Below are 12,571 nucleotides of genomic sequence, written 5' to 3'. Positions count from 1 at the left end.
ATTGAAAGTTAATGGGGGACGGATCTGTTTTCTATTGTGTCAGAGAAAACTCCCCATTGACTTACATTGTGTGCCAGGACGGATCCGTTTGGCTCCGCTTCATCAGGCGAACAGCAAAACGCTGCAGGCTGCTTTTTGGTGTCCGCCTCCATAACGGAATGGTGACTGTTCAGAATGCATTAGGGCAAAACTGATCCATTCAGAATGCATTAGGGCAAAACTGATCCATTTTAGACCGCTTCTGGGAGCCCTAAACGGATCTCACAAACGGAAAGCAAAAATGCTAATTTGAAAGTAGCCTTGCTTGTTTGTAACTTGAGACTCGTTCACATCTGCGTTGGAAGCCCCGTCAAGGAGCCCTCGTTACAGATTGCATCAAAAAGCCAGATAAAACAGCACAGCATGTTGCTCTATTTTGTCTGGGGAAATGCCAGACTCCCTGATCGAAACCTGACAGACCTCATTGTAGTCAGTGTAGTCCGTTGAGCGCCGCTCATGTCTCTTATAGCAGCAGAACAAGCTTGACATTTCCTTTATCATGTATTGACCTGCCCAACAGCACCAGCAATGTTGGACATATGTCAGTACAAGGCTGTGATGTTCACAGCTATTTTTTAAACTGTCCCAATGCATATAAAATAGTGGCTGATACAGCTCTGCCATAGGTGGAAATTAGACATTTCCTACTGTTTGGCTTCCACAGCTCCTATACAGACCTATGTGTCTCCATGGTAACAGACAACAAACAAACCGTGTACAGTTTGAGTCTATGGCCAGACTCCCTTCTGTCCTTCCCTTACTTTTTGCTAAGCTAGTAAATGTATGTTAGAATAAAGTAGGCAAAAACTGGAAGCAAATAAAACTACAAGAATACAGTATCGTTGTGCGGGATCTGTTTCTAACCTCTTATCACCAGCTGTAGAAGCAACACCGTAGGAAATGTTGAATTAAGACATATTGCAAAGTTGCTTCATTTTCACAGAAGATAGTTTGCTACTTTCACACTTGCGTTAGGGGCTGATCCGTCTGGTATCTGCACAGACGGATCCACACCTATAAATGCAAACGATGGTATCCGTTCAGTGCGGATCCGTCTGCATAACAGCTTTTTCAGATCTGAGTTTTCACAATGAAAACTCAGATCCGACAGTATATTCTAACACAGAGGCGTTCCCATGGTGATGGGGTTGCTTCAAGTTAGAATATACTAAGAACTGTGTACATAACTGCCCCCTGCTGCCTGGCAGCACCTGATCTCTTACAGGGGGCTGTGATCCGCACAATTAACCCCTCAGGTGCCGCACCTGAGGGGTTAATTGTGCGGATCTCAGCCCCCTGATCGGGTGCTGCCAGGCAGCAGGGGCCAGACCCCCCTCCCTCCCCAGTATTAAAAGCATTGGTGGCCCCCTGTAAGAGATGCGCCGCACAGACCTGTCACTTACCAGTAGGAGTAGCGCCGGCCGGCCACAGACAGCACATGTAAGTATAAGCTAAGTAACCATGGCAGCCAGGACTGCAGTAGCGTCCTGGCTGCAATGGTAACCGATCTGAGCCCCAGCGATTAAACTGGGACTCCGATCGGAAATGCCGCTCCGCTGCCACCAATGATGGGGGGGAGGGGGGTTGTTAGCCTGTGGCCACTGCCACCAATGCTTTTAATACTGGGGAGGGAGGGGGGCCGCACTGGCCACCAATGCTTTTAATACTGAGGAGGGAGGGGGCCGCACTGGCCATCAATGCTTTTAATACTGGGGAGGGAGGGAGGGGGGGGGGGCCGCACTGGCCACCAATGCTTTTAATACTGGGGAGGGGGGGGGGGCCGCACTGGCCACCAATGCTTTTAATACTGGGGAGGGAGGGAGGGGGGGCCACACTGGCCACCAATGCTTTTAATACTGGGGAGGGAGGGGGGTCTGGCCCCTGCTGCCTGGCAGCACCCGATCAGGGGGCTGAGATCCGCACAATTAACCCCTCAGGTGCGGCACCTGAGGGGTTAATTGTGCGGATCACAACCCTGTGTAAGAGATCGGGTGCTGCCAGGCAGCAGGGGGCAGTTATGTACACAGTTCTTAGTATATTCTAACTTGAAGCGTCCCCATCACTATGGAACGCCTCTGTGTTAGAATATACTGTTGGATCTGAGTTTTCACGATCTAACTCAAATCCGATGGTATATTCTAGCATAGAGGCGTTCCCATGGTTAAAATATACCATCGGATTGGAGAAAACTCTGATCTGATGGTATATTAATAGCGACTCCTGACTTTACATTGAAAGTCAATGGGGGACGGATCCGTTTGCAATTGCACCATATTGATCAACGTCAAACAGATCCGTCCCCATTGACTTGCATTGTAAGTCAGGACGGATCCGTTTGGCTCCGCACGGCACAGAGCGGAATGGAGGCGGAACGGAGCCAAACTGATGCATTCTGAACGGATCCTTATCCATTCAGAATGCATTGGGGATGAACGGATCCGTTCGGGGCCGCTTGTGAGAGCCCTCAAACGGATCTCACAAGCGGAACCCCAAACGCAAGTAAAAAGACATCCTTCCATGCTGTTCAGCCTATTATTTGGCGAAGTGTATCCAGAGGAAGGCAAAAAGCCCTCATGAAGTAGAAGCCAATATTCATCATCTTAGGGAAGTAAAATGCCTTCCTGAATCCAAATCAGAATACATCCCTTGATCAACTACCCATCTCCAGAGATCTAGTAAGTGGAAATTGTAATATTAGTACACTCAAGAAATTCAGGCAACTGTCGAACTATTTTAGTGAGCTGACTTGTTTGAAGCATTGAAAAAATTAAAATAAATGGTAGCAAAGGTGGGTATGGTCTTTTAAAGGGGTTTTCAGGATTTTATTTTTTTATTTGTACCCCAACTTGTAATGCTTGTGTTGAAATCCATATTGATTTGCTCCCTTCTGTTATGGCTCCCTTACTCCTCGCTTCAGTCCTCTGGTCTTCCAGTCACTGTCTGTCAACCTCTGCTGGGTCACATGCCACTTCGGGACACATCACAGCTGAGGCCAGTGATTGTCTGCAGCAGTGCATGTGACCTGTCTGTGCGAAAGTTGACTGGACAACCCCTTTTAAGCTGAAATCCCAAGACCATGTTAGGAGGACTTCCTCTAACAATAATTGTAACTTTGGTAGAAAAAGTATCAATGAATTCACTGTCAGCAAGACAGCTAATGGTAATGCTCATTTTTATGAACTAAACATTATCTCCAGGAATTTACATCTTGCTGATGATAAAGACTTTACAAATTTACCTGAGTTTTCAAAAAAAGTTTGTATAATGGCTGTGCTTCTTTGTACAATCATATCTGTGAAGAAACAGTTATGTTTGGGCTTCCCTAAAGTCTTTTTCAGCCATAATATTCCTTGTTTCAGCAGCACAGCTAGATGCATTTCTCTCACAAGTAGTTGATGTCTACCTTCTCTTGAATGTGCCAGTACTGTATGCAGTGACCTCACTTCCCTTATTTCCCTCTGTTTGTTTTCTTCTAGGGAGCTCAGAAAGCTGATAAAAGGGGAGGGGGGGGGGGGAGATCAGATTTACAGAAAAGCAGGGGCTCCTGTGATGTTTAGAAGCAGTGTTTTAGCAAGCTCACAATCTCAGCTAGCTCTGACATTTCCTGTGAGCCGTTCTGTGAGTCTCTCTTACTAGGCACTATTAAATTAAATTAAATTGTGTGAAAGTACAGTGACTTTTTAAGCATTGTAACAATTAATTTTTTTTTAAAATCTTTTTCAGTTTTTGGGAATCGCCTTTCTGGGAGTCGGGCTATGGGCATGGAGTGAAAAGGTATGTTGAAAATAATATGCATTACGTTTCATGTACCTAATATACATACGGTAAAGGCAAAGCACTATCATTTTATTTTTAATCCCTTCCTGTTACAGCCATTTTTCATTCATTTTTCGTTCATTTCCTGGATCTCTATTTTCCTTTTTTCTATTCACATAGTCATATGAGAGCTTGTATTTTCTAATGGCATAAATTAATATTCAAAAATTTTAAAATTGGTTGAATTTAAACAATTCCACAATAATTTTATGGGTTTTGTTTTTATGCCGTTCCTTGTGTGGTAAACATGACAAGCTACCTTTATTATGAGGGTCAGTATGATTACAGCGATACCACATTTTTATACTTATTCCTATAGTTTTAAAGCTTCAAAAAATAAATTCTGCCCCCCTTAAAGGGGTTCTCCGGGATTAACCTTTTTTTGGCTATTAAAAGCTAACCTGTGGAGGAAAGATTATTGCTCACATACTTACCTTCCACAGTGCAGCCGTTCTTGAGATCTGCCTCCCGGTCACGTGGTCCCTCCAGATGGCTTTTCTGTGCCTCTGGGCAAAGTCCGTCTCCTAGTCTTCCGCTCTTCTCTTCCTGCCTTGAGCAGGAGACAGATTGTCACTAATGACGTCACCGCCTCCTGCAAGTGGAAGCGCCGGCCTCCGTCTTCTTCCCCAACGCAGGCGCAGTAGGCACAATTACAGAGCGCATGCGCACCTGCCATTAATCAGCCGCTACGAGCTGGCTGAGGAGAGCCTGGGGCGTGGCTATGGAGATTGCTGAAGAAGCTCTGACAGTAGTGCTGCAGTGAGGGCTGATGCCTACAGTCCTGTGTGAGTATTCAGAAAGGATGGCCGGGACCATTCATTGTGGGGAGGGGGAAGGTTGGTATATTGCTCTTTCTCCAGGCATTGATAACATGGAGCAGTGAGGTAGACATTGCTGGAATTTGAGGACCTCCATAAACTTTCTTGTTAACGTGCGTTATATATTGTGGCATTCTCATTCTCATTGTATTGCATGAAGTTTTTAGGACGCTTTGTAATTGCTGGTTATTGCAGTGCGGTTTATGTCTAAATAAAATAGATTTATAGCAGGGTTCATAGAGGGACAATCTGCAGTAGAGACCCCAAGAGCCGTCACCTCCGGAAACTTGTTCACATGCACTGTGTGTTCATGCGGCTTTAAAGCAGAAAGATCCCATATACAAGCCCCCCCCCAATCCAGATGCAAGGATGTAATTCAATAAAGTTATGTATTCAACAAAACAAGAAGGGGAGAAAGTCTTCCAGGGGGGAAAGAAAGCTCAGACATGAAAAACAGGTATTGGGGGCATATGTAGGGATGGTGAGGGGTGTTAGGAGCACATAAAAATAATTTTGATTTTGGGAACGGAAAACCTCTTTAACTTCTTATATTTACATCTGTGGAGCTGAATGAAGGCTGAATTTTTTGCCGGGCGATAAGTACTTTTCAGTATGGCGTATGTCAGAAAGGGGTTTCATTGTGACTTGTTTCATCCCATCTCTGAAAATTCATTATGGTTTATAATTAGTAGCAAAATGGTAGACGAGGTTGATAAATGTTGATAAATACCATAAAAGGTTATATATTTTGGGACCAAAACATGGTCCAAGGTTATGTACCTTGATTGGATCACTATTGTGTGAGTCTACAATGGAGAAAGATTCAAGAGAATTATTCATAATAAATTACACTATTGTGTACAATGACAAGGTGCCACCTTCTGTTCCTAAAGGTTAAAGTGTCAAGCTGCTAACACGTTCACACTCTTGTCTAATACTATGATTAGCTATATACAGTTCTCCATATTAACCTCCGAGTCCTGTCTTCCTTGCTTTCATGGATTTACACGTCACTGTAACTTCTCCCGTTCCCCTATTATAGGAAGGTGGACATACATTAACATGCACATTTGTTCCATATACACACATTGCCCTTTCATGGTAACTTTGCGTGGTACTTGTTTCATTGACATAGACCCATCATGAAATACACATTTTGTTATAAATCTACTCACATTTAGCAGCCTGTTATTGCAATGACCCGGATGAGAGGAGTGTAGAGGGAAGATGGGATGGGTAGTAGTGGCGGATAGTGGTAGTACTCACAGCGATAGCTGTCTTGCTCCTTAAGCACAGTGAAGATGGGGTGCACCTGATATTATTATTCTCCTGGGGCACACCCTGATTAGAGTCTGGAAGGTGGGGTGCCCTTGAGGTTGTCTCGTAGTGAGGTGCAAGGGGCAGGAAACTCGCACACATAGATTAGATTACAGTTGAATAGTGCATATGTCATCCATGTGTAAATGGAGGCATACTTCTTGCACATCTTCAACAGTTCCTGAGTTAACAGGTTAATTCCAGGAACTCCCCACAGAGATACACTTTCAAATAAACTGTACTATATGGTCCAGTTCATCAGGGGAGTCTCAATTGCCAAACATGATCTGCATTTCCTTCAGTGGCGCAGACCTATTCGCAAGCAGCAGGGATACGAAGAAGGGCTGGAAGCCTTGAGACCTGGACGAGTTCTGCAATACTGTATGACTAGAAGCCTTGTGAAGTCTAGTAGCCTTGTGCATTACCTTCACAGTATTCCACTCACACACTCTTTTTTTTTTTTTTATATATAGCTGCTCAACCTTTTGAAAGATACCGGTGTACAATATTTTTCTGGGACGCCCCCTGGCCCCATTCTCCAGCGCCATTCTCTGCACCACTACGATGGTCCTCAACCCATTTTTTTCAATCAATGTATGCTGGTACGATGCATACAAACCGTGGGTCCTGTAGATGCAGTGCAAAGAAAGGTGCTGGAGAAAGAGCTAAGTATCTGATGTCTTTTTTATTTAAAGGGGTTCTCTAGGCTTTTAATATTGATGACCTATTCTCAGGATAGGTCATCAAGACCAGATCGGCGGTGGTCCGACACCCGGCACCCCGGCCGATCAGCTGCATGAAGGGAAGGCGCACTCAGTGTGCATGTGCAGTCTCCCGTCTCTCTTCTTGCTTGCTGCTGCTTTGCCATAGACTGGACAACCCCTTTAACACTCCCAGGTCTTATTCACAAGACCTCCCTCATTCTTCTGTCTCTGAGATGATTCCAGGAGTTTGGTCTGTCGTTCTGTTGGTCCGGAACAAACAATCTTCTGTAAAATAGGATATCTCCATCCTCCAAAGCAACAAAGGTGATGCATTAAAGCTTCTTACTTTCTTATTATTTAATATTTATGATGTCTAAGTGTCTTGCCTTGTTTCTAATGTTTACCAACATCTACTTACAGTAGTTTTTTGGTATAGGCTCTTTTGAACCTTTGCCGCGGCTCCGGTATGGGCGTAGGAAGCGTGGTATCAAATCCCCCCCAGGCCAGCGGCAGTGTGTGTGCGGCGGCGGCGGCTGGGCAGGCACTGAGATGAGCGCTTCCATTGTGATCTGTTTGTATCGCCGTCCTCAGGACAGCGATACAAACAGAAGGCTGTGCGGAGGAGCAGGGCAGGGAGGTGTGTCCCTTTCCTGTTCCTCTGATAGGCTGCTGGCACTACTAGGCGTTTCAGAGGTCAGCGTAGGCGGCGTGATGACGTCATTGCGCCGCTTGAGCCGTACAGCGCTGGAGTCGCTCCAAAGAGGTAAGTATAAGTGTTAATTTTTTTTTTTTTAACTGCCAGTCTGGCACATAATTGGGGGGGGGGGGCCCTGGTATTATACTGGCACATGATTGGGGAATTTTGGGGGGGCCTGGAATTACTGGCACATGATTGGGGGGGGGTCTGGTATTACTACTGGCACATGATTGGGGGGGGGGGCCTGGTATTACTACTGGCACATGATTGGGGGGGGTCTAGTATTACTACTGGCACATGATTGGGGGGGGTCTGGTATTACTACTGGCACATGATTGGGGGGTCTGGTATTACTGGCACATGATTGGGGGGGTCTGGTATTACTGGCACATGATTGGAGGGGGGTCTGGTATTACTGGCACATGATTGAGGGGTCTGGTATTACTGGCACATGATTGGAGGGGGGTCTGGTATTACTGGCACATGATTGGAGGGGGTCTGGTATTACTGGCACATGATTGGAGGAGAAGTCTGGTATTACTGGCACATGATTGGAGGAGGGGTCTGGTATTACTGGCACATGATTGGAGGAGGGGTCTGGTATTACTGGCACATGATTGGAGGGGGGTCTGGTATTACTGGCATATGATTGGAGGGGGGTCTGGTATTACTGGCACATGATTGGAGGGGGGTCTGGTATTACTGGCACATGATTGGAGGGGGGTCTGGTATTACTGGCACATGATTGGAGGGTGGTCTGGTATTACTGGCACATGATTGGAGGGGGTCTGGTATTACTGGCACATGATTGGAGGGGGGTCTGGTATTACTGGCACATGATTGGAGGGGGGTCTGGTATTACTGGCACATGATTGGAGGGTGGTCTGAGATGAGCGCTTCCATTGTGATCTGTTTGTATCGCCGTCCTCAGGACAGCGATACAAACAGAAGGCTGTGCGGAGGAGCAGGGCAGGGAGGTGTGTCCCTTTCCTGTTCCTCTGATAGGCTGCTGGCACTACTAGGCGTTTCAGAGGTCAGCGTAGGCGGCGTGATGACGTCATTGCGCCGCTTGAGCCGTACAGCGCTGGAGTCGCTCCAAAGAGGTAAGTATAAGTGTTAATTTTTTTTTTTTTAACTGCCAGTCTGGCACATAATTGGGGGGGGGGGCCCTGGTATTATACTGGCACATGATTGGGGAATTTTGGGGGGGCCTGGAATTACTGGCACATGATTGGGGGGGGGTCTGGTATTACTACTGGCACATGATTGGGGGGGGGGGCCTGGTATTACTACTGGCACATGATTGGGGGGGGTCTAGTATTACTACTGGCACATGATTGGGGGGGGTCTGGTATTACTACTGGCACATGATTGGGGGGGGGGTTCTGGTATTACTACTGGCACATGATTGGGGGGTCTGGTATTACTGGCACATGATTGGGGGGGTCTGGTATTACTGGCACATGATTGGAGGGGGGTCTGGTATTACTGGCACATGATTGAGGGGTCTGGTATTACTGGCACATGATTGGAGGGGGGTCTGGTATTACTGGCACATGATTGGAGGGGGTCTGGTATTACTGGCACATGATTGGAGGAGAAGTCTGGTATTACTGGCACATGATTGGAGGAGGGGTCTGGTATTACTGGCACATGATTGGAGGAGGGGTCTGGTATTACTGGCACATGATTGGAGGGGGGTCTGGTATTACTGGCATATGATTGGAGGGGGGTCTGGTATTACTGGCACATGATTGGAGGGGGGTCTGGTATTACTGGCACATGATTGGAGGGGGGTCTGGTATTACTGGCACATGATTGGAGGGTGGTCTGGTATTACTGGCACATGATTGGAGGGGGTCTGGTATTACTGGCACATGATTGGAGGGGGGTCTGGTATTACTGGCACATGATTGGAGGGGGGTCTGGTATTACTGGCACATGATTGGAGGGTGGTCTGGTATTACTGGCACATGATTGGAGGGGGGTCTGGTATTACTGGCACATGATTGGAGGGGGGTCTGGTATTACTGGCACATGATTGGAGGGGGGTCTGGTATTACTGGCACATGATTGGAGGGGGGTCTGGTATTACTGGCACATGATTGGGGGGGTCTGGTATTACTGCCACATGATGGGGGGGGGGGTCTGGTAAAGGTAACTTAAATATTTTAATTAGCTATTAATTTGCAAAAATATATTTTACATTGTTAAGTGAAAAAGTCCTTTTTTTCTTCAGATTGACAGCTGACTGCACGATCCTGTATATAGCATTAAGGTAAGAAACAATATATGCAGTGTTATATTTGTTTTAAATGTCGCAATGGTTTTGCGGCTCCTAGTTTTTTTTTTCCTTCGGAAACGGGTCCAAGTGGCTCTTTATGTCTTAAAGGTTGCAGACCCCTGGTATAGGTTGTTCGCCTCACTTGTGTACTTCGTGTGCTTTTCCAGACCTGATTTCTAAGTATGTTTGTGGCTTGTTACCTCTCTTTGGAGTGTTGACCATTTTTTTGTTTTGTTTTACTTCGCTTATATAGAAATACTATTCCATTGTATGTTGCTTTTAGTGTCATACGTATAAGGAGTTACTATATATGAAATGGATGACAGATAATAGTTGACCAAGTAGTGTCCCTCCCACTGCGTGTGACAAACTTGTCTGCCTACAACAGAACCTATAGCATTTTTGCCTAATATTTTCCTAATATTTTCTCCTAGGCGCTATATACTGTAGGTCAAGCGCACCTTTTAGCATTGCTCTTCACATCTTTGCACTGGTCCTGGGGATGAGGATGATTTACAGTGCTATGTTTTTATATGTTTTTTGAATTTTTTGGAATATTTTTTGTTTTGATTTTTGCTTATAAAAAGTTCACACTAAAATTCATTTACAAACGAGTGTTATTGAGATGTGTCCAGGCTTAAAGAAGTTTGAGAACACTGCTTCAGTGTTCACTCTGCAAAGTTTGCAGAATTTACACCTTCTTTCTTTCGTTCATTTTTAAAAAAAATGTATTCCACGTTTCTGCTTCAATGACATTGTAACTGACAGCAAAGAACCGCTTTTATCTATAAGCCACAGGCAGCTAATGGATTTGGCCAAAAGGAGCAGATGGCAAATGGCCCCATGGTAGTTGCCAATGTAATGACTCATTTTCATTTACACTTTTCAGTGCTTTTTTGTTGAAGTGCTAGTCTATGTAATCAAAGAGCAGTGACTGTAAGGTTTATGCCTTACTTTTCCATGGTGTGGTCAAGATTGCTCTTTTTTTCTGGACTTCACTATTTGGAATTGTACACACAATTAACATATTTAAATGCAAGGAGAAAGAAACATCACATTGACATTTTTACGAGCGAGGCCCATAGTAGGGTAATTTGCAAACAGATTATTGGCACCAGCAGATGTAGAGAGAATGAAGATTAGGTGGAAAAAGTTATATCACAATAGTAACATCCAAATAAGAACCTGATCTGTGTTTCACAAATGTTCTGTCTGGGGGTGGTTAGTCAGAAAGATTAATGACTATTTAAAGAGGTCGACCACTTTCTGGTTATTGTTGACCAATGTGTTTGTGAGATGATTATATAGCACTTACAGATGTATACCTTGTTGAAATTCTACACTGTTTTCTAGATTTAATAAGATATGCCCCCTTGTTTACATTATCCTTTGTGCTGTCCACACAGAGGTCCTGTCCATAAGATGGCCGCTGATGGAGGGTCATGTGATCCAGCAAATCACCTCCATGTGAGGTCTCCACTAGTCTAATACACTGTGCCTGCCATCTATGCTTGCACTGTTGGGAGTTTAGGGCAGGTGCAGTGTGTTTGAATGGAGGAGACATCACATGGAGGTGACTTGCTGGATCACATGACCATCCATCAGCGGCCATCTTATGGACAGGACCTCTGTGTGGACAGCACAAAAGACTTTGTAAATAAGGGAGTATACCTTATTAAATCTAGAAAATGGTGCTGAATTTCAACAAAGGCTACTAGAAAGTGACACATATCTCACAAACACATTGGTCAACACTAACTAGAAAGTGCCCATCCCCTTTAAAGTGACAAAACTGGGGATAATTTATCATCCACTTTTTTTTTTTATTTGGTGGTATTTTTATGTGACAATAAAAGTATAAGAAAGTATAGAGATATTCCTGTTTTCACACTAGCCAGAGGAACATACTATAGGATGATATTTCCTGTTTTCTTAGTGCGGCCTTACACATTCAACAGTTATCTCTCCCAAATCCCTCCTGGTTCCTCCATGCACATACATGTTTGATTCTGCTGAACTTGTATGTGTATTCAATAGAGAGATGTGGAGGGGATCTGGGTTATGGAGGGGATCTGTGGATGGCACTGTTATGGGAGGGGGATCTATGGATGGCACTGTTATGGGGAGGGGGATCTGTGGATGACACTGTTATGGAGGGGGATCTGTGGATGACACTGTTATGGAGGGGATCTGTGGATGGCACTGTTATGGAGGGGATCTGTGGATGGCACTATTATTGGGAGGGGGATCAGTTGAAGACACTATATAGCATCTTATGCTATATGTATCATCCACAGGTCCACCTCCCTATAACAGTGTCATCCACAGATCCCCCTCCCCATAACAGTGACATCCACAGATCCCCCTCCCTGCCGCTCACAGGAGTATACATTTATAAACTGTAATCTGTAACTTTAACTTTAAATCAGCACTCATGTCTTTACTACATTACTCTCAGCTCCAGTAACAGGCAGTGCGGGTGGCGCTCACTCACTGACGTCACGCGCCTGCGCCGCCTAGTGGGAGGAGCAGGCGCGTGACGTCAATGAGTGAGCGCCGCCCGCACTGCATTTTACCGGAGCTGGGAGTAAGGTAGTAAAGACATGACCGCTGATTTAAAGTTAAAGTTACAGATTACAGTTTATAAATGTATACTGCTGTGAGCAGCGGGGCCCTGTATATTCTAACCCCCAGGCAAGCCTCCCCGTCACCATGGGAACGCCTGGGGGTTAGAATATACCATCGGATCTGGGTATACTCGGCGCATAAGACGACCCCCGGCTTTTGAAAATAATTTTTAGTGTTAGAAAGTTGTCTTATACGCCGGAAAATACGGTAGTTTGAAAACCGTAGAATATTTTTTGTGGGACAACCCCTTTAAAATAGCAATCTGAAC

The 12,571-nt window shown here is 45.2% G+C and overlaps 1 protein-coding gene across 1 annotated transcript in view; it reads left to right on the top strand.

Annotated features, from left to right (window-relative positions):
* Window positions 1–12,571, top strand: part of TSPAN5 (tetraspanin 5) — a 176,268-nt gene that overhangs the window by 83,138 nt on the left and 80,559 nt on the right. Inside the window, exon 2 of the mRNA XM_040418180.1 lies at window positions 3,763–3,813. Within this exon, the coding sequence (XP_040274114.1) occupies window positions 3,763–3,813 (51 nt within the window). The remainder of the gene's footprint in view (window positions 1–3,762; window positions 3,814–12,571) is intronic.

This window comes from Bufo bufo, chromosome 2, assembly GCF_905171765.1.
Source record: "Bufo bufo chromosome 2, aBufBuf1.1, whole genome shotgun sequence".
Taxonomy (NCBI): domain Eukaryota; kingdom Metazoa; phylum Chordata; class Amphibia; order Anura; family Bufonidae; genus Bufo; species Bufo bufo.
This window is presented reverse-complemented; position numbering and strand designations above follow the sequence as displayed.